At 38.0% G+C, this 24,748-nt stretch overlaps 1 protein-coding gene and 1 non-coding gene across 5 annotated transcripts; both read left to right on the forward strand.

Annotated features, from left to right (window-relative positions):
* Positions 1 to 388: 388 nt before the first annotated feature.
* On the forward strand, positions 389 to 24,501 carry LOC118723972 (inactive Rho GTPase-activating protein 11B). Of its 4 annotated transcripts, none has more exons than XM_045583826.1 (12): positions 391 to 1,253; positions 4,463 to 4,533; positions 6,857 to 6,953; positions 7,701 to 7,954; positions 9,406 to 9,569; positions 9,730 to 9,876; positions 13,863 to 13,937; positions 14,863 to 15,030; positions 18,137 to 18,212; positions 18,665 to 18,773; positions 21,055 to 21,199; positions 21,787 to 24,501. In XM_045583826.1, exons 1-12 carry the CDS (start codon positions 1,125 to 1,127, stop codon positions 23,364 to 23,366), a joined length of 3,015 nt encoding a protein of 1,004 aa, XP_045439782.1. In that variant the 5' UTR covers positions 391 to 1,124; the 3' UTR covers positions 23,367 to 24,501. The 4 variants fall into 4 exon arrangements, with proteins under 4 accessions (XP_036302733.1, XP_045439782.1, XP_045439776.1 ...); XM_045583820.1 differs by having other exon boundaries at positions 392 to 1,253; positions 18,083 to 18,212; XM_045583821.1 differs by having other exon boundaries at positions 392 to 1,253; positions 18,083 to 18,212; positions 21,055 to 21,193.
* On the forward strand, positions 12,526 to 12,628 carry LOC118709922. The gene has a single exon (XR_004985199.1). It is a non-coding gene; the product is annotated as a U6 spliceosomal RNA (small nuclear RNA).
* Positions 24,502 to 24,748: the final 247 nt, after the last annotated feature.

The following is a 24,748-nucleotide window of genomic DNA, read 5'->3' on the forward strand; positions in this document are numbered from 1 at the left end:
ACTAAACTCAGCGTTTGTGAATCCTGACAGCACTTGTCCCAACTCGGGTTCCGTAGAAGCGATTTCTCCGTAGGGGGGCCTTCCGCCTTACCCAAGTTAAAAAAAAAGAAGATAAGGTGTCTATTACATTTCCCCAAATATATTGTCGTAGGAGCCGGCCAAATCTATTCAAGTAGTTTTATAAAGTATTTTCCTCTAAACTATGGCTATGAAGAAGCTAGTGGAACTTATATTTCTCTTCCTACTTTAACAATGTTTTTTCCGCACCCCCTTTGGTAGTCTCCCCTTTGCCCGCACCTCACTAGACAGGCAGCACCTGGCCACCCTCCGAGGTCCTGATTTTGAAAACCGGAGCGGGCCAATCAGAATGCGGAGCGCTGTTTGGCGCTGCCATTTGAGCTGCGGCGGACTGCGGTGGGACCACAGTGGCTCGGGGCGTCTGCGGAGGCGTCGGGGGGCGGCATGAGGGCGGCTTTCTGGTTGCCGCGAGCGTACGGGGATATGCAGGCCGAGGGCCGCGGGCGGGCTCATGGGGGAGGGCAGGGCAGCCTGTGAGACGAGGTGACGCTGGAGACCAGCCCGGGCGGGGACCGGGACTGGAAGAGACGCCTGAGCAGCCGGCTGGCCCGGCGGTCTGGGGCGGGGACAGAGACCGACACTCCACTGACCCTGCCGGGGCAGAAGGGGCCAGAAGTCTTCACAGCTGGGGGAGAGGCGTGGGCAAAGCCGGGGCGGGAGGGAAGGGGGAGCTTCGAAGGTGGCCGGAAGTGGTGAGAAGGTGCTAACGGGCGTTGGTCCCGGGAACCGAAAGGGTCGGGGAGGAAGAAGGGAGGTCTTTGCAAGGAGCTGAGAGGGTCGTGTGACCAGAAAGAAGGCTGGCGTAAGTGAAGGGAAGGTGAGGCGTGGCGAGATCGCATCCTTAGGGGAAGACGGTTGGTGGAAGTGGACGAGGAGCCGGGGGAGCCGTGGAGGTGGCTGGCGGCCGGGGCCGGAGCGGTGCCGGGGGCCGCGGAGCAGCAGCGAGGCGGAGCGCACACCGGGGCGGGAGCCGGACTTGGAAGGCTTGTTGGCGAACGGGGTTCGGGACTCGGATCCGGCCTCGGAGAGCGGGCGGCGCCTCCGGGATGTGGGATCCGAGGCTGGTGAGGTTGGCCTTGCTGCAGCAGCTTCGGGCTGTCTACGGCATCAAGGTCAAAGGTGGCCGCGGGCAGTGCGAGCGCAGGAGACGGGACCCGGAGGCCACGGCCGCAGTGGTGAGTTCTGGGGGGGATTCCGCGGAGGGGACGCGGTGGGGAGCTCACCTTGACTGTCACTACCAGGTCATGCCAAAACTGTTCATTTTGTATGGATCCAAAAGAGAAGGTGCTTAATTGTGTCCAATTCGACCCAAGTAGCCAACGGCTGAAATTTAAGAGAATGACGCTTCTTATTATTTACAAGGGCTTTTTGGTCACTGAGAGAAAGTTGCAGGATTTTTCGGTCCCAGCAGCTTGACATTTTGAGGTAGATGATGCATAGTAGGATGTTTAGCAGCATCTCTGACTTCCACCCACAAGATGCCAGTAGCATCTCCTAGTTGTAACAATTAAAAATATCTCCAGGTGCCTTGTCGTCGTAGTCCCCTACCCTCCTCCACCCCTCTTATAGTTGTTAACGATAATAAATGGTCTATATCCTGAGTGTCACACTTGAAACACTAATAAAATATTCTAATGAGGAAATACAGAAGATTCTAGTGTTAATATGAGTAGGGTCTCACAAGATAGTAATTGAAAACTATTTCTTATTTGGGGTTGGTTGGCTAATTATAGTTTTGATTTTTTTTTTTTTTTTTTTAAAGAACTAGAAATCTTTTAAGGTGGTATTATAAGTGATATTCCAATACATAGAATTTTAAAAAGCATGCTCTTTATTTTATGAGGTTACATTTTAACAGTTACTTGTGAAGCCAAATTATTGAGAATAATGCGGGGGTAGGGGGGATATTTTGTTTGGTTGCACAGTATCAAAAGAATTTTGACTTATCCAGACAGTGTGTTACCTGTGTTAACTTTTTTTTTTTTAAGTAGCTCTCTTTGAAATGGTAATGGTAACAGCAGCAAATATTCTTTAAATGCTTATTCTGCATCAGATTTAGGACCTATGTGGAGATGTTGAGGCATAGGGAATGTTAATTTGATCAAGGTCACTTGATAAATGGGAGAGCCAGTATTTAAAATCTGGCAGTCCTGACCTAACCAGTTTGGATAAGTGGATAGAGCGCTGGCCTGCAGACTGAAAGGTCCCAGGTTCGATTCCGGTCAAGGGATCGGCACATCCCCAGTAGAAGATGTGCAGAGGCAGCTGATTGATGTTCCTCTCATCAGTGTTTCTAACTCTCTCCCTCTCCCTTCTAAACTAGTGGCCCAGTGCATGAAATTCATGCATTAAAATAATTAGAGGAAATATTGCTATTTGCCCTTTCTCTATAATAGAAGTGTCAGAGATGAAAGAAAATGAGTAAAATGTATATGAAAATTTCCCTCCTACTGCCCACCCCCTGGAGACCCAGACCTGGCTGGCCCCACCCCTGTCAAGCCCGATAGGGCAGGGTTCCAGGCCTCAGGTCTCCTGGCACAAAGGCCTGGTGATCATTTGCATATTAGCTCTTTATTATATAGGACTGTCTTTTCTGTATTCCTCAATTAAATGGAGCTACGTGTTTGAAAAAGTGAAATTTTGTTAATCTGTTGAATCATGAACAATGCTGAATGGTTTCTCATTGTAAATACAAGGTTAAATAAGATGTTCTTAAAATATAAGTGCTTCACGAGAGTTCTTGGAGAGCAGTTTTATGTAAACTAAATTAACATTTGTGAGATTAGGTATACCCATTTATTTAATTTTTGTATATGTAGACACATACCGTATACAGGCTTTAATTTATTTTAAGTCCAATGAGAAGCTACAACTTTCTTATTCAGTGACACATTTTTTAAGAGGTTTGAATGCGTGCATGAAGACAGTGGCAAGGTGTGTACAAACATGCAAGTTAACTGACATTTACAATTTTACTTTTGGGATTTTCAGTGTGTTAAATTTTGAATGTGAGTAATACATTTGAATGCTGTGAATATTTAAAATGGTTTTTAAAGTAGTTAAATGAAATTTCAATTAAATGTTTGCGGAATCCCTATTTTTGGGTAACTCAGAAAGTAGTTTGAATAGCACTTTTCCACAGAGTGTGTAAAAGGTAATTGGGTCTGAAAATAACCACTTCTGGTGGAATTTTAGGAAGTACCCAATGAATGACAGGAATTACCATTATCAATCGACTTAGCCTCCTATTCAAATTAGTGTTTATAAGGTTGCCAGAAGGAAGGTATAAGGTCAGTATTTTTAAGGTCATTGAAGGAACATGTATTTTTTAAAATACATTTTTATTGACTTCAGAGAGGAAGGAAGAGGGGAGAGAGAGAGAGAAATATCAAAAAGAGAATCATTGATCTGCTGCCTCCTACTGAGGATCTAAGCCCACAACCAGGTCCTTGACCAGAAACAAAACCAGGACACTTTAGTCCACAGGCCTAAGTTCTATCCACTGAGCCAAACCAGACAGGGAGGAACAGGTAGTATTTAGAGGAGAAACCTTAGTGTTTTGGTACAAATCTATTTAAGAATTTCATGACTAAGCACTAACTGGGTTGATTTTTCCATTGTGGCTTTAGAAACCAATGGAATTTACCACATTGCTTGAGGGCACTGACTTTATCTTTGCCATCATTGTACTCTTAGCATCTAGCATAAGGTAGTTACTTTTTTACAAAATGTACTTGAAAGAATTGCTGAATTTGTCTTGACTGATCTATAGTTTACTTTTGCTTTTTAAAATATATATATATATATATATATATATATATATATTTTTTTTTTTTTTTTTTTTTCCCGACTTCAGAGAGGTGGGCTGAGAGAGAGGAAACCTCAACAATGTGAATCATTGATGGGCTGCCTCTTGCACTCCCCCTACCGAGAACTGAGCTGGCAATTAGGGCTTGTGCCGGACTGAGAATCAAACTGACCTCCTGGTTCATAGGTCGATACTCAACCACTGAGCCACCAGCTGGCTCTACTATCTTTATTTATTTGCTGAGGTTTTTTTTTTGTTGTTGTTCGTTTGTTTTTTATAATATATTTTATTGATTTTTTACAGAGAGGAAGGGAGAGAGATCGCTAGAAACGTCGATGACAGAGAAACATCAACCAGCTGCCTCTTGCACACCCCCTACAGGGGATGTGCCCGCAACCAACGTACATGCCCCTGACTAGAATTGAACCTGGGACCCCTCAGTCCACAGACCGATGCTCTACCACTGAGCCAAACCGGTTTCGGCTATTTGCTGAGGTTTTTAATTTGCCCTAATGTTTAAGAAAATCCATATTATGCTTAATATTTGTGTTAGAGTAACTAAATTTGTCATTTTAGGGTAAAATATTTGGAGTACCTTTTAATGCATTGCCCCATTCTGTTGTACCAGAATATGGACACATTCCAAGGTAAGCAAAGTTTGAAATGAATAACTATTTCAAAGTGATGTTTGAATGTCTAAAAATAAATAGTTGATTAACTTACACTTTTGTTTTAAATTAACAGATGATTTCATTTCACAATAGTAATGTAAAAAAATTTTGCTTAAAATTTTACATATTTATTTATTTATTTATTTTTTACATATTTTATTGATTTTTCCCCCCTCCCTCCCTCCCTCCAACACATCCCCTCCCTCCCCAGAGTTCCATGTCCATTGGTTGTACTTATATACTAATTTTTACTTCCAGGATTGAATTTTAAGGTTTAGTAATGAGTAAATGTCAGAGAGCAAATTATTTTTTTATTTTTTAAAAAATATATATTTTATTGATTTTATACAGAGAGGAAGGGATAGAGAGAGTTAGAAACATCGATGAGAGAGTCATCAATCAGCTGCCTCTTGCACCCCCCCTACTGGGGATATGCCCGCAACCAAGGTACATGCCCTTGACCTGAATTTAACCCTGGACCTTTCAGTCCCCAAGCAGACGCTCTATCCATTGAGCCAAACCGGTCCCAGCAGCAAATTATTTTTGTTCTATTAAATGAGAGATTTCAGATCTACACCAATTCTTTTGCCACAATCCTAATTATATTCAGTAATATACTAAATTACCAATTCAGCTAAAGTATTGATATTTTTGTTTTAGAAAAGTTGGGTAAAAGAATATTTTTTATGTTGCTTACTATTTATAAGTAATCTTTTGGACTAACTGCATCAGAAATTACTAGGTAAGTTTACATCTTAAGAAAATATTTTAAATGCATTTAAATAAACTGTTTTAACTCTTTCTAATTATTTTTCTCTCTGTCCAAAGTATGGTTCATTCTGCCTACTCTAGTCCAGTAACCTAGATTTTTAATTGATGCATCATCCAAAAGCACTTATTGAACACCTTGCTACCTTAGAATCATTTTCCCTGAGATTGTAGGTGTAGATTCATAATCTTCATTAAGATAATCACTTAGTATTTTGCTTTTTAAATAACCTGCAAAAGGTTTGTTTATATGGATTTTCAACATTTAGAACTGCAAAGTCATATTCCCAGTAATAATGACTACATCTTAGTCATAATTTCTTTTGCGTGCTAAAAACAACAAACTACTCTGTTAATTACCCTCTGCAATGTTTAGGCACTGTGCACCAATGCAACGTTTATCAGTTGCTTTACAGCTGATATCCATTCTAATTTATTGGTACCAGCTGTTAGCTAAGCATCTGAAACTAACATTGGTTGTTAGAAATTGTTCAATATAAAAGTTGAGCACACACCTTTAAATATGAAAAAGATTGTAAGGACTGGGGTGTATTTGATTTTCTGAGAGATATTGTTGGATTGAGGAAAAATCCTTGCCTTATTTTGGGGCTTATGTAGTAAGTAGATTGTAGATATTTTAAGCTGTGTTTGCTGTGCAAGATCACACATGGGGAGAGAATGAAGAAAAGAAGGCCTTAGAGCCCTGGGTCATCCTAGCATGTAGAGGTCTGACAGAAAAGGAGTTTGGAAGAAGCAGTCAGGGAGTCAGTAGGAAAACCAAAAGAGTGAAAAGGTATTTTTAAAATGAGCTGGGAGTGGTCAAGTGTGTTAATGCTGGTAGGACAAACCAGATGAAGACAATGAATTTACCGTGGATTTGGCAAAGCAGAGGCCATTGGTGACTCCGAGAGTGCTTTTTTTTTTTTTTTTTTTTTTTTTTTTGCGTAATGGCACTAAGAGTCTGATTGGAGAGGGTGGAGGAGAGACTGGGATATGAAAGAAGGAAGAGTAGAGGCAGTGCAGAAGAAAATTCCTGCCGAAACCGGTTGGGCTCAGTAGTAGAGTGTCGGTCTGCAGACTGAAAGGTCCCAGGTTTGATTCCGGTCAAGGGCATGTATTGGTTGCGGGCACATCCCCGGTAGGGGGTGTGCAGGAGGTGGCTGGTCAATGTTTCTCATCGATGTTTCTAGCTCTCTATCTCTCTCCCTTCCTCTCTGTAAAAAATCAATAAAATATTAATATATTAAAAAAAAAAAAAAAAGAAAGAAAATTCCTGTGCTCTGAATGAAAGCAGAGAAACAGAGGACTGAGAAGGATGTAGGATTAAGTGGGTTTATTGAAGTTGTCCATGGGTAAAATGGTGGTTCCTAGAGAAGAATTTAGGAAGCAAGTAACGATTACAGATTAAAGGGATTTGTAGCATCAGAGCTTCTGAAAGAGGTGTAGTGCCTGGTCTGCTCCTGTACTTTGTCAGAATAATGGGACTTAAAAAGATGTGTTCTGGCCACCTGAAAAGGTTTTTCTATTTCAGTTTTCTTGTTGATGTTTGCACATCTCTAGAAGAGCATATTCATACAGAAGGGCTTTTTAGGAAATCAGGATCTGTTATTCGTCTAAAAGCATTAAAGGTAAGTATATTCTTGAACTGTCATTTTTTTTTTTTTGGTGCCATATTTTTGGTGTGGTTTTGCAGTTGAACTATTTAGAAGTATTACATGAATTATTGACAGAACTTGAATTTGAAAATAGCTTTTTTCATGGCAGACGAACTTTTTAAAAATATATATATTTTATTGATTTTTTTTTTTTTTACAGAGAGAAAGAGAGAGGGATAGAGAGCTAGAAACATCAGTGAGAGAGAATCATCGATCAGCTGCCTCTTGCACACCCTCTACTGGGGATGTGCCTGCAACCAAGGAACATGCCCTTGACTGGAATCGAACCTGGTACCCTTCAGTCCACAGGCCAGTGCTCTATCCACTGAGCCAAAAACCAGTTTCGGCCAGAACTTTTTTCCAAAAAAAATTAAATCATTTCTATGATGCCCCCCCCCCCCACTTTGTTTTATTGAAGTATAATTCACCAGTACATTTAAGATATACAACTTGATGTTTTGATTTACATATACACTGTGAAATCATAATTAAGCTGATTATAAAATGCTTTGAAAGAGTAGTTTCAAATTCATGATCTTAGTTTCTATAATTGAAAAAAAATTAAATTTTATTAATTTTAACCTTCTAAAAAGGAGATATATTAAAGAAAGAGTTAAAAGAAATTTATTAAAGAAAGCTTTTTAGAGTATAAGAAAGGATAGTTTTTTTGCAATATACTCGTAAGCCCCCAAACATTCAAGATTATTTTATCTATTTCAGAATAAACTGGATCATGGTGAAAGTGGCCTGTCTTCTGCACTTCCTTGTGACATTGCAGGACTTCTTAAGCAGTTTTTTAGGGAACTGCCAGAGCCTATACTCCCAGCTGATTTACATGAAGCACTTTTCAAAGCTCAACAGTTAGGAACAGAAGAGAAGAATAAAGCTACATTGTTACTCTCCTGTCTTATGCCTGACCACACTATCGACATATTAAGATACTTCTTTAATTTCCTCAGGAATGTTTCTCTTAGGTAAGTAGTAATTAAAAGTCGTGGGAAATGAGAGTTTAATTACTCAACTAACTGGATTTACTCTTATAGATAATAAAATTTCATTTGGAGTGGAAACTTTTCTTAAAAATCCTATATAATAAAACCCTTCTATGCAAATTGACCAAACAGCAGAAGACTGGTTGCTATGATGCACACTGACCACCAGGGGGCAGACACCAATGCAGGATCAGAGAGACAGAGAGAGGGCAGGAGGGAGAGAGGGAGAGAGGTGATTGGTGGGTCAGGGCCGGTAAGCAGGTAGTGCCAAGCAGGCAGGTGCCAGCAGGGGACCCCCCCCCCCCCCCCCCCCATTGCCCCGCCTGCCAGTTGCCCCACAGATTGGCCCTGATTGCCAGCCAGGCCTAGGAATCCTATTCTATATATTGGGAACAGTCTCTTAGATTTAAAAATTAAAACCTGGCAAGGCTACTTTAACACTGAAAAAACAGGATGATGCAGCAATGACATGCATGGACTCTGGCTTGCACACTTTGGGTTCTGCTCTGATTCTGACACTGTTAGTATGTGACAAAGCCAATTGCTTAACTTCTCTCTGCTTCAGTTGTTCTACCCATAAGATGGGGAAAATGCTACTACTGCCTCAGAAGGATCGTATTATGTATCACTTTTTCTTATCAGCAAAAAAATGTAGCTACCCATACAACAGCAAGATGCCTTTCACCTGTATGAAAAGTATGGTCATTGGTGCATTTGCTGTCTTGGATTGTGAGGGGAATGTCCAACCGCCGGTTTAGGCCTCATGCCCAGGGCCTAAACTGGCAGTCAGACAACATCCCCCTGGGGGCTCAGGCCGTGGTGAGGTGACACCACCCCCCTCCAATCCCTGCCCGCTGTGCACGAATTTTGTGCACCAGGCCTCTAATATTATGTATTTCTTTACTATAAGAAATCTATCCTGTAAAATTTAAGAAACAATATACCAAATGATTTACTATGTCTTCTCTGCCTTGTAGTGATCATTATGAATGCCTGAACAGCTTATTGGTAGTTGTAGGATTCTTTTTCCACTGAATGGTTTCAAATTACTGCGTTTTTACAATATTTGTGTTTTGCTCTTCAAATTTCTCTTCTCTTTGCTGTCAATGAGCCTGCTTGTTCTAGACATACTTCCTGCCTTCTAATACTTCAGATTTACTGTGTTTGAAAATCAAACATGTTCAATTTGTGTGTAAAAACAAAGTGGGTTCTGTGTTTGCATGATTTTGATTATGTGTATCTAAGCACACAGAAGCTGTGTATTTCGGTTCTGTCTTTATTCAAGCTAATCATGTCGATGGGTAGATGATGGGTAACTATATCATGACTTGTGTTGGACTGGAAAAGTAAGAGGTCTTCAAAATACACTTTTAATACTTTAACTTTTTATCTTTATCTTTGGTGCCATCTCTTAAAACCTTTTTTCATTTAAGGTCCAGTGAGAATAAGATGGATAGCAGCAACCTTGCAGTGATATTTGCACCAAACCTTCTTCAGACAAATGAAGGACATGAAAAGATGTCTGCCAACACAGAAAAAAAGCTCCGACTGCAGGCTGCAGTAGTACAGACTTTTATTGATTATGCATCAGATATTGGTAAGATGTAGTTGCATTATTAAGTAATGGGATTGTTTAAGTGAGGGAGATCCTTCCAAGTGAACTATGAAGACAACTGTTAGAAAGTTGGTGTATACTATTGAAACATTTCGAGGTAAGGGGGGCATATAAGATCTTAATTGTGAACATTTTCCTTTAGGACATGTTCCAGATTTTATCATGGAAAAGATACCGCCTATGTTGGGTATTGACGGTCTCTGTGCTACTCCATCACTGGAAGGCTTTGAAGGAAGTCACTATGAAACTCCTGGTGACTGTAAGAGAAAGCGAAGACAAAGTGTAGGCGGTAAGGAGCAGTGACAGTTTGTTTTAGGGAGGTACAGCAATTTGCTTTATCTGAAATTTGCTTGAACATGAAGCAGAAGCTAAGGTGTATGCCATTTTGGTGCTTACAGCATAGTTGATAGGAAAGCATGACATATACATGTGAAAAGTAAAAATGACAATATAAACTAATATTAAGTGCTAGATCTTCAGCACAAACAAAACGTGTTCAAATGAGAAAAGTTCTCAGGATTGTAATGAACAGGGCTCTTCAAAGTGAGCCTTCTTGAAGAAAAAGTAGAAGATAAGGGGGATTGGGTGGAGGACCAGAATACTTGTATCTTACTCTAGATGAGAATAATGCTATGAAAATATTTCTGTAAGAAAGAAGTAATCAATGTCTGTAAAAAGAACAACTTGAAGTGTTCATCCTAAGGATTATAGTGAGCTCAATATCAGGCTAAATAATTAGAACATTGAGCTGAGTTTAGAGAACCATTGAAGTCATAACATGATTAAAAATATTTTAGAAAGTTATCTGGTTTGAAGAATTGAGACTTGGAGGTAGGGAGAATAGTCAGAAATGAGGGGCAATAATCCAGGTATGAGATAATGATTTAAAAGTGGTATGAATTAGTTAGGAATATGAACTAAATGATGTGGGAATATTACCAAGGAAAAGAAAAAAAATCCAGTGATCCATTGTAGTGAAATTAATTATAATACTTTTTAGGTAATTTAAAAAAAATTTTAAATCCTGAGGATATTTTTTTCCATTGCTAGAGAGGAGAAAGGAAGGGTGGAGGGGTAAGGAGAGAGGGAGAGATATGAGAGGGACAACATCAATAGTTTGCCTCCCATATGCATCCTGACAGGCCAGGAATTGAACCAGAAACCTAGGTACATGCCCTTGATGGGAAATCAAACCTGCCACCCTTCCGTATGCAGGTTGATGCTCTAAGCCACGTGTGTCAAACACAAGGCCCGCGGGCCAAATCCGTCCCACCAGGCCTTGCAATGTGGCCTGCACCGCGCTGTCATCACTGCACTCTGCTGCGTTTCCATCACAATGACAGTTTATGACTGTTCAGTAAACCATTAGGCCCGCAATTTAGGCTGGGTTTTAGATTTTGGCCCCTTCTCTGATTGAATTCGACACCCCTAAGTTAGAGCATTGCCTATTTTTGGCTCTTTTAGGTTTTCAGTATTCTCTGGTTTGTATATATTTCACCTGAGAGTATAAGATTTCTCAATACATAAGTGCACTATCGCTGAGCTTGAATTTAAATAACTATTTTGAGTGATATTTGGAGATTAACATATTTAAAAGATTTTTTGTTTCATGGTTATTGAAAATTCGGGGTATATTTTTGCATGAAAGTATTCCTGTTGAAATCACAATTTCTTACATAGCTAAATCTAATGTATGTTTTTTGGCTTGTATTATTGAGAATCTCTGACTAGATAATTATGTCCTGTTTTTCCTGATTTTTTTTTCCCCTCTACTTTTTTGCTTGTTTAATTTTGATTTTGCTTTGTAATATTATGCTTTCATGGTTTTTCTGCCTCTAAGTCATTTGTTCTATTTTTCTGGATTTTTTTTCTGACCACCTCTTGAATGTTCTTTTATACTTGATCTTCTTACTCTTTGTCCTCTTTTTATTTATTTGTTTATCTTTAAAATTGATTTTTATTATTTTCAGAGAAGAAGGGAGAGGAGGGGGAGAGAAAGAAACATAGGTGATGAGAGAGAATCATTGATCAGCTGCCTCCTGCATACCCTATGGGGAGCAAACCCGTAAGCCAGTTCATAGGTCAATGTTCAATCCTGGTTCATAGGTCAATGTTCAATCACTGAGCCGTGCTGGCTGGGCTTTGTTCTCTTTAATTTATTATCTCATTCATTGTCTTTTTAAAAACTACCATTTTTGGGCTGATGATTCCCAAATCTACATCTCCAGCCCAGATCTTTGCACAAATGGATTTATAACCATCTCAGTGTTTTTTGGTCATGTCTAACTCTTCCTTTCATAATATCCTTTATTTATTATTTATTGGTGGCACCTTTGTCTACTGACTCATCAAATCAGAATTTCCCCCCCATCTCACTGTTCACCAAATCTTGTAACTTTGATCTCCTAAATTATTCCTGCCTCCATTTTCCACTGTTCTTGTCCTTGGTCAGATCTTCATCTGCTGTCTGGCTAATTTCTACTCTTCCTTCAGGTCTCAACTATCACTTCCTCAGAAACACCTTTGACTCCCCAGTATAATTCAGTTGTTATATTTGTACTTCAGACTATTTCACCCACTTGTCATTATGTATTTAGTATTTCCTTAGTGTACTTATTTGTTTCCTCTCTGAGATTAAGTTCCATAAAGGCAAAGACTGTTTTGGTCTCTGTTGTATCTCTAATGCTAGTGCAGTGCTTGACACATTACAGGAACAAATTAAGTACTTGTTGAATGACTTAGTAACGTACATGGAAGAACCTTCAGCTAGTTTGCCTGCCTCCAAGGAGGCTTGCTGCCTCAGGTCTGTCTTTCACACTGTTGTCAGCAATTTTTCTAAGATGTGGATCAGACAGTTTTGCCTTTGGAGAAAGAAGTTCCAAGTTTTTCAAAATGACACACAAGCCCTCTTATTACTGATTTAAAAGGGTTATCTTATGTTCACTTCAGCAGTACATACACTAAAATTGGAATGATACAGAGAAGATTAGCATGACCCTTGCACAAGTATGATACAAATTCCTGAAGTGTTTCATATTTATGTGATGGGGGGGGTTGGGAGAGAAGGGTGGTGAGTAGAGGTGGAAGAGAGTATAAGGGAGATAAATAGTGGGGATATACACACACACACACACACACACACACATATATGAGGAAATATGCAAATTAGGCCAGGGCTCTGTAATGGGTCACTACCGAACAGGAGGAGATTGCACGTGCAGGTGAGGCCCGGAGGGTACATGGAGAGGGGGGCTGGCCCACAACCTCTGCGGCTGAGTGCAGGCAGGGAGAGGAGATGGTGGGCCTGTCTCCCTCGGAATCAGCGCAGGTTTCTCCCGGCTCCTACGGAAGTGGTGTGGCTCCCTCCCAGTTCCCATGGGCGCCAGTGGCTCGCTCCACCTCCCGCAGTACCTGCACAGCTCCTGTGGAAGCACCATGGCTCCCCTGGAAGCAGTGGACAGCCTACTGTGCGTGATATCACATGATGGGCTACTAGTAATAAAATAAAGGGAAGAATTAAAAACAAGCCACAAGATACTACTAAAAAAAAAAAAAGGCTTATCTCTTACCTTATCTACTGTTCACTGTTGCTCTAGCAATACGAAACTACTTGTTTCACCCAGCCATTGTAGCTGTGGTTGTGTTGAACCAAGAGGTCACCAGTTCCATTTCCAGTCAGGGCACATACTTGGATTGCAGGCTCCAATCCCCAGTTGGCGGCCTGCAGTAGACAGCCAATCTTTGATGTTGCTCTCTCATTAATGTATCTGTGCCTTCCTTTCTCTCTAAAAGAAATCAATAAAATATTTTTCAAAAGATCTGCTAGTTTCTAGTATATATAAATCTTGTGTTTACTTACATGCCTTTGCATATGCTGATCACCTTTCCTCAAATCAAAACCTACTAATCCTTCAGAACACAGGCCAGGCCTTACTCACCCTGCAGAGTTTTTTCTCTAATTGCCACTTCCTCCTCTCTCTCAACTAGTAATGCTTTCCTCTTCCATACTCTCTGTGCATCATAAGTATTTGTCTCACATTTCATGTAGTATTGTACATTTCTTATTTTTTTGAAAGAGAGATCAGAGTATAAGTGAAAGGGAATAAAATATCATTTACGTGTTTTCCTATTTTGAAATAATAATCTTAAGTGACCTTAAAAACATATATTGATACAAATGTAGATGCTAGAAAACCACAAATATCAATATGAATTATTGGTGAAAGTTGGGTAAATGTTATAATTGATTATGAGATTATATACCTTGCCTTTCAGATTTTGTCAGTGGAGCACTAAATAAACTTAAATATAACAGAACGCCCTCTGTTACACCTCAACAAGAAAGAATCGGTAAGTGTTATATGTACTTAATGAAAATTTCTGAGTTATTTTGGTTTAATCAAATCCAATATTATTTTTAGTGGAGATACTGTACTATAATACTGTGCTGTGACTTGCTAATTACATTGATATAATTAACCCAAAATTATAGATAAGAATTTATTTTAGTCTACTTTATCTTTAATCTTCTAATCATGCTTTTCTGTTGCTTGTAAGTTATATGTTATTGAACATGTAAAAATAACTCAATTTTATTTTTGTTTTAGAACCAGAAGTTTACTAGTATATGTAACCCTCTCTCTTTTTTTATTTTTAATCTTGGTTTGCTTGTGGCTGAAATTATTTAGCCCAATCACAGACAGTATAATATGTTTTTTTTCCCAAAATTGAACAAATTAACTGGTTAATACTCAGTTATAATGAAAAGCAAAAATAATATTTAGAACAATTTTTATTTTAACTCCTTGTTTATAATGTATTTCCCCATGTTAATATTTTTTAATGTGGATTATGCATCTTTTAGTATATTTTGCTCAAGTTACTATAGCTTGCTTATTTTTATTTTATGGAATTAATGGTATTAATTTAGTTTTATAGCATGTATTTGATGTTTAGTCCTAAGTAATAGTTTTTTGTTTTTGTTTTTTTTAATATATTTTATTGATTTTTTACAGAGAGGAAGGGAGAGAGAGAGCTAGAAACGTCGATGAGAGAGAAACAGCTGCCTCAAGGGTATGTACAATACATTGCCCACAACCAATGTACATGCCCTTGACCGGAATCGAACCTGGGACCTTTCAGTCCGCAGACCGACGCTCTACCACTGAGCCAAACCGGTTTCGGCCTAAGTAATAGTTTTATAAGAATAAATTTATAAAGCTTTTTTATTTTATCAACATTGTGGGAGGAACAATAAATTGTGTGTGATTTTCAGTTCAGCTGTCTGAATCTCCAGTGATTCTTACACCAAATGCTAAGCGCAAACTGCCAGTAGATTCTTCTCATGGTTGCTCAAGTAAGAAAAGGAAGTCCATCAAGCACAATTTTAATTTTGAGTTGTTGCCAAGTAATCTCTTCAGTACCAGTTCTACACCAGTATCAGGTAACTAATGTGATTTATATAATTGGGTTGTAAATATTAACATGAGTGCTTGTTCTGGGTAAAGTGCTATTTCATGTTAATATTGCCCTTGAGGAGCCACAGCTTTATATTTTATTAAACCTGAATTTTTATAAAGTCCCCTAAATTTTAAAATAGACTGATCTATATAATTGACACGTATGTGTTTTATGGCCATGCCCATTGAAAATTATGAGAAATAGCTGGGAGGGAGAGTCTGGCTTCTGTGGATAGCATCGATGCTCAGATTTTATGTGATTGGACATTCTGAATTCTACTTCTGGATCTATAGCTATAGCTATATTGCTATCTTCTGTTGAGTTGGGGTTGTTCAAAGTTTGATCATCTTTGAATCCAGAGTGGGGTAGGGTATACCTTTGGAATAACTATCATGAGTTGCATTGGGGGGGAAGGGGGGTGGTTGTAATATTTTTAATGTTTTATGCTTTAAAAGCTTTAAATTAAAGTTTTTATATACTGTTTCTTGCAGCATGACTTCCAGATCCCTTACCATCCCGGCCATTTTCTTCCAAATGAACTATAAGTTCCTAATGTGGCCAACCAGAGCCCCCAGGGAATAATATAATTTAATCATTCTGATTTGAATGCCAGACTTTTATTAGTGTGGTCTTTGGTTGAGCAGGCTTCTTTAGCATATGTAACAATACAGTTGGCTCAAAATAACCTATGGTCAACCCAAATGAAATGAAACCATAACTAAGTCTGGGGTCTTCCATCTCATATTTGTTTCACATTTAGTCAAAATGTGAGTAATCTCTACCTCTTTTAGATTTTTATTGGTTTCTGACAATGTTAAGAGTTCCATTTTGAATTCATTAGCTGGGTTATTAGATCCTCTCAAAGGCCTCTCTTTTGTTATTTTTAAAGTTTATATTTTCCTTGTTTTATTCAAAATTGAAAACAATAGCAATTTGTTCTCTATGGTCCTTAACGGGTTCTCTTGGTTCATTAATGTATAATAATAAAAATCCTGAGGCTATCTCTATAGCTTTTTCAGTATTCAGAAGTTGAAGACTTCAGTTTATTTCAGGTAACTTTGTTTTTGTTTTTAAAAGGTAAAGGCTTTTCTTCAGGGGGCTGTTTCTCTGTTTTCTGGGTCCATCACGGAAAACGACAGGTTCCTGAGTGGAGGAGCTGGGGATTAAGAAATTAAAAAAAGACAAGAGGCAGAAATAGATTCATCAAGCTGGGTGCTCGATGGGCGCCATCCTCTCTGATAGAGAGGCAGCGAGCACTGAGCCAAGCTGCAGGTTTATTTTATAGGGTCAAAGGAGCTTATTTGCATCCTTAACTAGGCCCTAGCATTACTGGATTTACATATCTAGACCCGCCCCTGCTGACACCTAGACAGAAGTACTGTGCCAGTACCTTGGGCTCAGCTAACAACTTAAAGAATGTCCATGTGCCTTCTCAGGCAGCCCTCTATAGCTTTTCCATTTTGGAGAACTTTTTCCAAAAGGCACATGTGAAGTGTGGTTCTACTTGCTTTTGTTTACTAGCATTACATTGTCCCCCAAGGATGATCTGCTGAATCCTTTTCTCTAAACTTCCCCCAAACAAAGTTAAACATTCTTGTGTTATTGTAACATTAGTATGAACCTGTTTGATCAGTGATTTTAAAAAAATAAAACATTAGGTTAAACAACAGTAATCCTATTTGTTGTTATTAGTCCTCCTCACCTGAGGATATTTTTCCATTGAGTTTTAGAGAGAGTGGAAGGGAAGGAGAGAGATAGAGAAAGAGAAACAACGTTAGAGAGACACATTGATTGGTTCCCTCCTGTACACACCCCACCCAGGGCTAGAGCCTGCAACTGAGGTACATGTCCTTGACCAGAATCAAACCCAGGACCCTTCAGCTCGTGAGCTGACACTTCCGCCACTAACCCAAACTGGCTAGGGCACTCTTTTTTTTTTTTTCTCCTATCCTACTTTTTAAATTCAATAAATTTCATTTGCAAAATGCTTCTTTTTTAATGTATAAAGGAAACAGTATTAATCTAAAGTCCATGAGTACCTATATACAGTTTCTTTCTTACATATGTGATAACTTTGCATTATGCCATGTGTTCTGGCTGTCCTAGGATAAACCTATCTGTGTCATATTGGATACATTATACTGACCTCCAAAATTTTATTTAGCCAAGTACACGCACCCCAAGGTCACTGTAATGGTTGTATTACTTCCTATTTCTATAATTGAAATACACTTGGATGTCTCTGGAGCCCATGTGAATTTTTATTAAAACAAATGACAAGAAGGTTTACGCTTATGGAGTATATCTTGGACATAATTCAAATGTAAGCCAATGTATATGGAGCTTTTGTTTATATATTTATTTATTTTTTTTACTTTTTTCCACATTTCTTTTATAGTCAATGTCATGACATGGTGTTAAAATAACTATCAAAATGAGCTGTAGTAAACACCAATTTTTAGCATGGAACGTGACAGTAGACAAGTGGTTACGCATGTGTTATAGATTATTTTTTTGCCAAAATATTAGACAAGTTATATTCAAGTCAGACAACAGTTGGCTAGCAGGTGCATACTGGATACTCAAACTCTAAATTGCTTTTCAATAGTTTATTTTTAGAAATAGTATTTAATATTACGTATCAGGTACTTTGCTGGACATTTTATATTATAATAATACTTATATTTGCTATAGAAATCCATTTTCAAAGACTCAAGTCATTAGTAAGTGGTGAGACAGACAGACAATCGCCTTGAAAGCTTCTCTTTCTCCAATCTGCAACAGTGCCACTCCTTTATATTCTTAAATAAGTTTAAAATGCCAATGTGAAAGCAATGCTTAATCTGATCTTTCATTGTCATCTAAAAAGTAGAAAATTTGATTCTTTTTTTAGTTGGGTTATTTGGACCCTAAAATTTTTAAGCAGAAATGATAATGATTTTTCTTGTGGCTTTAAGTCTAATCTCTATTAGCAGTTTATATTTTGAAAAAGAAAATAATTGTGTATGATATATTACATGTGATTATTTTTATAGTTCACTTTGATACAAGCCCAGAAGTGTCATCTCAGAGTTCACTCTCTCCTGTAGCCATTGGTGGAAATCATTTGATCAGTACAGATGTACCACGGCGAAGTAAAAGGATTGCAAGCAAAAAAATTTACAGGTAATTTATCTAAGATATTTTGCTTTTATTGGATAAATATTTGATGTATATAGCTAATAAAATGTTTTGTCATTATACCAAGAATCATAATTTAAAAAAAATTTTCTGCCTTATTAATCAGCTGCCCTTTATATATTCTCCAGAGAAAGCTTCCTAATTTGAATCATGTACTTGCTTGAAATCCTCCTTCAAGTTGATATGTATAATTTTTAAATTTCTGGTTAATTTAAAAAGCTAGTTTATTCTGATAACTCTGATCTTTAAGTGACTAACTATTGTGATAGATGGAAAAATCTTTTTTGTATGCAAATACAATATGTTCATATATGCTATATTAAAACTTAACTGATTTTAGAAATATGATTTGCTCTGGACATCCTCAAATTTCATTTTGCAAAAGTTTCTCCATTTTTTATGCTATAAACTGATATTTTAAATTTTATTCTTTTTAGGGTGGAATCAGGAAAAGCAGGGTGCTTCTCTCCTAAAATCAGTCGTAAAGAAAAAGTTCGAAGATCCCTTCGTTTGAAATTTAGTCTGGGGAAAAGTAGCAAAGATGCAGTGAGTGTCTATCACCATTTCATTGATGTTTATCTTAGCATGAAGCTGTAGATTTGATGCTGAAAGACCCTCTCACTCAATCCTGCCTCTCCTCTAGCTACTTTCCCATTCCCTACTGTTCTTCATACCAAACTCTTACATTTGCCTATCTCTAGTCCCTCCTTTTCCGATTCTAGTAAGGCTTTCATCCTCAGTACTCACAGCAAATGTCCTCATGGTCACCCATGAATTCATCCTCACTCAAGCCACTAGACGAAGATCAGCCCTTGTTTGACTTGACCCACCAGCAACATTTGACCTGGCTGATCACTTGCTCCTAGCCAACATACTTTCTTGCTTCAAGGACACTACTCTCATGAGTTTATTCCTTTTTTGCTGGTTACTGTTCTAATTCCTTTACATTGGAGTTCCCAAAGCTTCATCCTTGGACTTCTCTTTTCTTTCTCTTCTCACTCAAAGGTGATCATTTTAAACATCATATATTTACTTGAGACTTTGAAGTTTATATCTCCAGCCCAGAGTGCTCTCCTGAACTATTTGTCTGTTTCTTAACATCTGCCTACTTGACCTCCCTAGTTGGATATCTATCCAGTAGACATCTCAAGTGTAACCTTTCCCAAATAGAAGTCTGAGATGCATTTCTTCACTGCCTCTATTTCTCCATTTCTAGCCTTTCCCAACCACACTTCTACCTGTAGTCTTCACTATCCAGTTATGGCAACTCAGTCACTTAGGCCAAGCCATGCAGGCATTCTTGACTCCTCACTTTCCCTCACACACCCTACCTTCACTATTAGGAATCCTATCTAACTATTGCATTCCGAGTATATTGAGACCAGTTTCACCAGTACTACATTTTTATCTTTAAGTCCTGTCATATTGAATTTGTATTACTGCAATAAGTCTCCACTAGTAGGTCACCTTGCTGCTGAACTCTAGCCAAATTATCCTTTTCAAACCAAAGTTAAGTAATGTTATTTTTTTGTTCAGAACCCTCCAGTGATTCCTCATTTCACTCTGGGGGGAAAAAACAAACAAAAAAAAACACACAAACAAAAATAACTACTAAGTTCTTTGATCAACTGCAACCCTGCACACAACCTGCTCCCAGCCTTCTCTGAGTCCTCCTCCTGCCTACTCAGCTTCATCCACTCTTGCCTCCTTTCTGTAGGCCAAATATGCTAGATGTGGCTTAGCCTTAGAGACTGCACTGGCATTTTCCTCTCCCTGAAATGTTTTTACCCCTTATACATTCATGACTCTCACCCTCATTTTTTTTTTTACTCACAGATCATCTTATGATCGCTGTGTTGGAAGTTATACCCCCATTTTTTTTTTACCACTTCATATACTTCGTACCCTACTTTACTTTTTTCCATAACACTTTTCATGTTTTATATTATATATTATCCTATCTAATAAAGAGGGAATATGCTAATTGACCATCACACCCTCAGAGATGATGGTGCCCACAGCCAATAAGGGAATATGTTAATTGACTGTCACACCCTCAAAAATGGCGGTGCCTAGTCCCCTCAGCCCTGCCAGGGCAGCAGATACACAACATGGCCACGTCTGCCCTCAGGCGGGTCTAGCCGCTCCACGCATCTGCCTCCAGAGTCCCCCAGTCCCCTCAGGCCCCCAGCCACCCAGGACCACCTGAGGCTCAGGTAACCAGGGCCAGCCAAGGCTTGTGCTGCTTGCAGTGGCAGCAGCAGAGGTATGCTGGGGGCGTTGCCTTCCCCTGATCTGATCACCCGGTCGCTTCCCACCTTTGAGGGCTCCCGGACTGTGAGAGGGCAGGCTAGGCTGAGGGACACCCCCCTACAGTGCATGAATTTTCATGCACCAGGCCTCTAGTACAATATAATTAACTGATTATTTTTTTCTAGTCTAAATTTCTCTACCTAGAATATAAATTCCATGGAGGTAAGATTTTGGCCTTAGGTTTTTTTGTTTGTTTTTCTTTTTCCTTTCACTTTTGTGAATAGACCCTGACATAGACTCATCATAATTTTTTTTTTTAAGTCAATGAAGATAGGAGGCAATTTTTTACTTGCATCATAAAGTAACTAAGAGCAGAGTCATATGCTTAGTTTTTATCATCATACATGCATATATATTTGTATTTAGTACAAAATTGTTTCTCAATTATATTATTTTTAATTAACTATAGAGAATTTTGATAATCATAAAAAATTTACTTTGTCTTAATATTTTGAAAATTAACTGGTTGGTTTACTTTTTAAGCAAAATGTTTTAATTTTTCTTTTCTGTACAGAATGGGTGTTCTGGTGTCAATAGACATGAACTTGTTGGTCGACGACTTGCAAATCAGCAAAGTTTAGAAAGTAGGATTGAATCTGTAAAAACAGGTCTGCTCTTTAGCCCAGATAATGACGAAAGATTAACCAAGAAAGGTAAAGGTACATTGATATGATACTGTTAGAGTTTTACTCAAAAAACCTACTTTAGTTGTTGTTTTTTAAATATATTTTTATTGATTTCAGAGAGGAGGTGAGAGAGAGAAACATCAATGATGAGAATCATTGATTGGCTTCCTCCTGCATGCCCTCTACTGGGGATTGAGCCCACAACATGGGCATATCCCTTTACAGGGAATTGAACTGTGACCTTCTGGTTCATAGGTCAGTGCTCAACCATTGAGCCATGCTGGCTGTACTACTTCAGTTGTTTTTTAAAATAAAAGTTTTCCAGCTTAATTGAAATAAAATTTACACATGACCTTTAATTGCTTTTTTAATGATAAAATATATTCTGAAAACTTAAAATTCATCTTAAATTAAAAAAATTGGAATTGTCAATGTATTTTCTGTGAACAAGTGGAGGATGCTTATAAATATGAAAGTTTGACATTTAAAAGTCCTTTCACACAAATCTTTAATTTATTATAATTAAATGCTTAGTACCTTTATTCACTATGTACTCAGATAATAATGTAAAAATTAGGTCAAATATAAATGATTAAAAATCCTGAACTGTTTTATTTTAGGTTCAAAAAAGGTCAGTAAGTCTGAGGAACACTTATTAACTCCAGAGCAACTAAATGGAACAAGTTACCGAATGTCTTGGACGGGGCCTAGTAATTCAAGTTTTCGAGAAATAGAAGCAAAAGAAACTTCTCCAAGAGAAGGGAATCTTGAGGTGGAAAACTCTTGTTTGGAGTTTGAAATGGTAGAAAAGTCATCTATTAATTCATATGAACTCACCCCTTCTAATATACATAATAAGCATAATGACAACCTAACCAGAAGCTCTCTTAGTGGGGATGAAAATAACTTGAGTACAGAGACTTTGGTGAAAATTCAGAAAGCATTTTCGGAATCTGGAAGTAAGCTTCATGCATTGATAAATCACAAGCAGTCATCAATTACTAATGTGGGGAAAGTAGAAGTAAATGAAACATCTTCTATAGCATATAGCCCAGGGGAAAATCTATTTGAAAGTAATGATTTGACTGTGATAGAATCAAATGAACACCGAACTGGTAAAAGTGAAAATAATTTTTCAGAAAGAGACTTCTCAGTACATCAATCTCAAAAATTAGATAGAAAAGCAACTATAAAAAGTTATTCAACTCATATGAAGATGGAACATGATGAAGTCATTCATTCAGATATGCCAAATGATGACTTAAACAAGCAAGAATTGCCCAGTGATGAACAGGTAAAAGCACAACAGTCCCCAAGGGATAAACTAAATACTAAATTAAAGGAGGAGAATATGATTGAAGAGAACTTGTTGAAATGCACAGCTTCTAGGGAGGATGCAGCTAACACCTCTTCCTCAGAGCAGATTACATGTGTTACAACCAGCTTATCAAAACCTAGGCATGTGAGAATAGTCACACAGCAGTCACTGGTGGAAAATTGCGATACAAGGTTATCCGAACGTTTACAAGTATCCGAGCACGGAAAGGTTTCAGACCACATACAATGGTTTAATAAGCTTTCTTTAAATGAATCAAATAGGACAAAAGTTAAATCACCTCTTAAGTTTCAGCGCACCCCTGTTCGTCAGTCTGTCAGAAGAATCAATTCTTTGTTGGAGTATGACAGACAACCTGTGAGGCACAAATTGGCACATCTTGGTGATACTGCTTCTCCTCTGGTTAAATCAGTGAGCTGTGACAGTGCTCTTCCCTCTTGTATAGAAAGTACGTCAAAAGATTCCTCAGTTTCACATACCCAATCAGGTCCTAAGGAACCGAAGTCTGTTTCATGCAAACAGTCAAATGTTGATGCAGTTACAAGATCAAGCATGGGATTAACTTCTAAATCTTTCTCACAGATGAAGAGGCACCCAGACTCCATGAATGCTTCAGTTGGGTCAACCAGAGTTTGTAAACAAAAAGTGATATCTGATGGCCAGATAAAGGGTCCCTTGGAGGATCTGACAAATCATGATATATTAAGGTCTGTTGTAAATAATAACACAGGCTTATCATCTGGGATAAATAGCAGGATCCTTAGGAAGCCATCAGAAAGAGAAAGGGTCTGGTATAAAGGTTCTCCCAAAAACCCTATTGGAAAAGCTCAATTACTACCAACAAGTAAACCTGTAGACTTGTAATTGGTAAATGTTATACTTGTCATTAATATAAATAAAATCAGTTGGTGATGTGCTTGTTAATTTATAGCTCAATGATTGTTACATGATAGATTTTTAATTTCATTGCATAAGCAACTTTGATTCTTGTGCTTCAAAAATGACTACTTTTTTTCCTTAATTATGGCAATATTTAAGACTAATTTTATTGTGATGTTTTAAAACAGGTTACACTTTTTAAAAGATTGTTGACTGGCTTTATAAGAAATTAATTTTTGAAAATTGCATGAATTTTTTGTCTTAACTGATGGGAAGAATAGGATAAGTTGTGTCTATTTCCTGTTATTCCTCCTAAGTCTGATAAGGTTTCTACAAGAAATGTTTAGGATATAAAGGGAATAGATAAGCCTTGCAAATCTTATTTCTTGAATTACATTAATGTTTATTGTCTTTACCCAAATCCCTAGAAATTAACTTGTTTCAATAGCATGTTAATTCTTTATTCCTATTTGGGGCAAAGTAATTAGGTTTCTATTGCCTGTAGATGTATACAGGGCATTCACTTAAGAATGGTGGCTAAAGTAGAGCAATGCTAAGGGTGCTTATATAGTGTGTTGCTACAGGAATAATTGATGACTTTTAAGCCATATTATATTTTTAGATGTATACAGGGCATTCACTTAAGAATGGTGGCTAAAGTAGAGCAATGCTAAGGGTATTTATATAGTGTGTTGCTACAGGAATAATTGATGACTTTTAAGCCATATTATATTTTTAAAGATAACTTGCCCAAATACATTTATATCTGTTTTGTCCAATGCAGACTTTAAAATTGAGGAATAAATAAGCTTGAAAATTTTAATCAAGGTGATTTCTTATATGCAGATGGTTGATTCTAGACTTTGAAATACTTGATGAACCTCCACATTTACCTTGGATTCTTTTGTATGTTTTTTTAATTTATTGAGGTGACATTGGTCAACATGAACATACGAGGTTTCAGGTGTGGATTTCTATGTTACAAAACCTGTATATTGCACTGTGTGCTCACTATCTTGGAGTCTTATACTTTGAATTCATACAAAAGCCCATAGTGGTTTGTCTTGTGTGTAAATGTTATTTATTTAGCATAGATATTAAAGATAACTTCCTGAAAAATGAGTTGCCTAAGATTCTAGTGAAATTTAAAGTACCTTTTAGAATTTGACCTAAATTGTTAAGCAAATCTACATTGAGTGGCCAGATTATTATGATCTCTGAATGCATAATAATCTGGCCACTGAATGTATATTCTATATAATAAAAGGCTAATATGCAAATTGTCCCCTTGACCAAGAGTTCAACCGGCAGGCAGGCCAACTGCCCATGTCCCCTCCCCCAGGCCAGGCTGGCTGGACCTCACCATG

This window comes from Pipistrellus kuhlii, unplaced genomic scaffold, assembly GCF_014108245.1.
Source record: "Pipistrellus kuhlii isolate mPipKuh1 unplaced genomic scaffold, mPipKuh1.p scaffold_m20_p_1, whole genome shotgun sequence".
Classification (NCBI taxonomy): domain Eukaryota; kingdom Metazoa; phylum Chordata; class Mammalia; order Chiroptera; family Vespertilionidae; genus Pipistrellus; species Pipistrellus kuhlii.

Coding starts and splice junctions, on each gene's coding strand:
- LOC118723972 (XM_045583820.1), top strand. CDS start 1,125: ATGTGGGATCCGAGGCTGGTGAGGTTGGCCTTGCTGCAGCAGCTTCGG. Junction 7,955..9,405: donor CTCAGGAATGTTTCTCTTAG/GTAAGTAGTAAT, acceptor TTTTCATTTAAG/GTCCAGTGAGAATAAGATGG. Junction 9,877..13,862: donor GCGAAGACAAAGTGTAGGCG/GTAAGGAGCAGT, acceptor CTTGCCTTTCAG/ATTTTGTCAGTGGAGCACTA.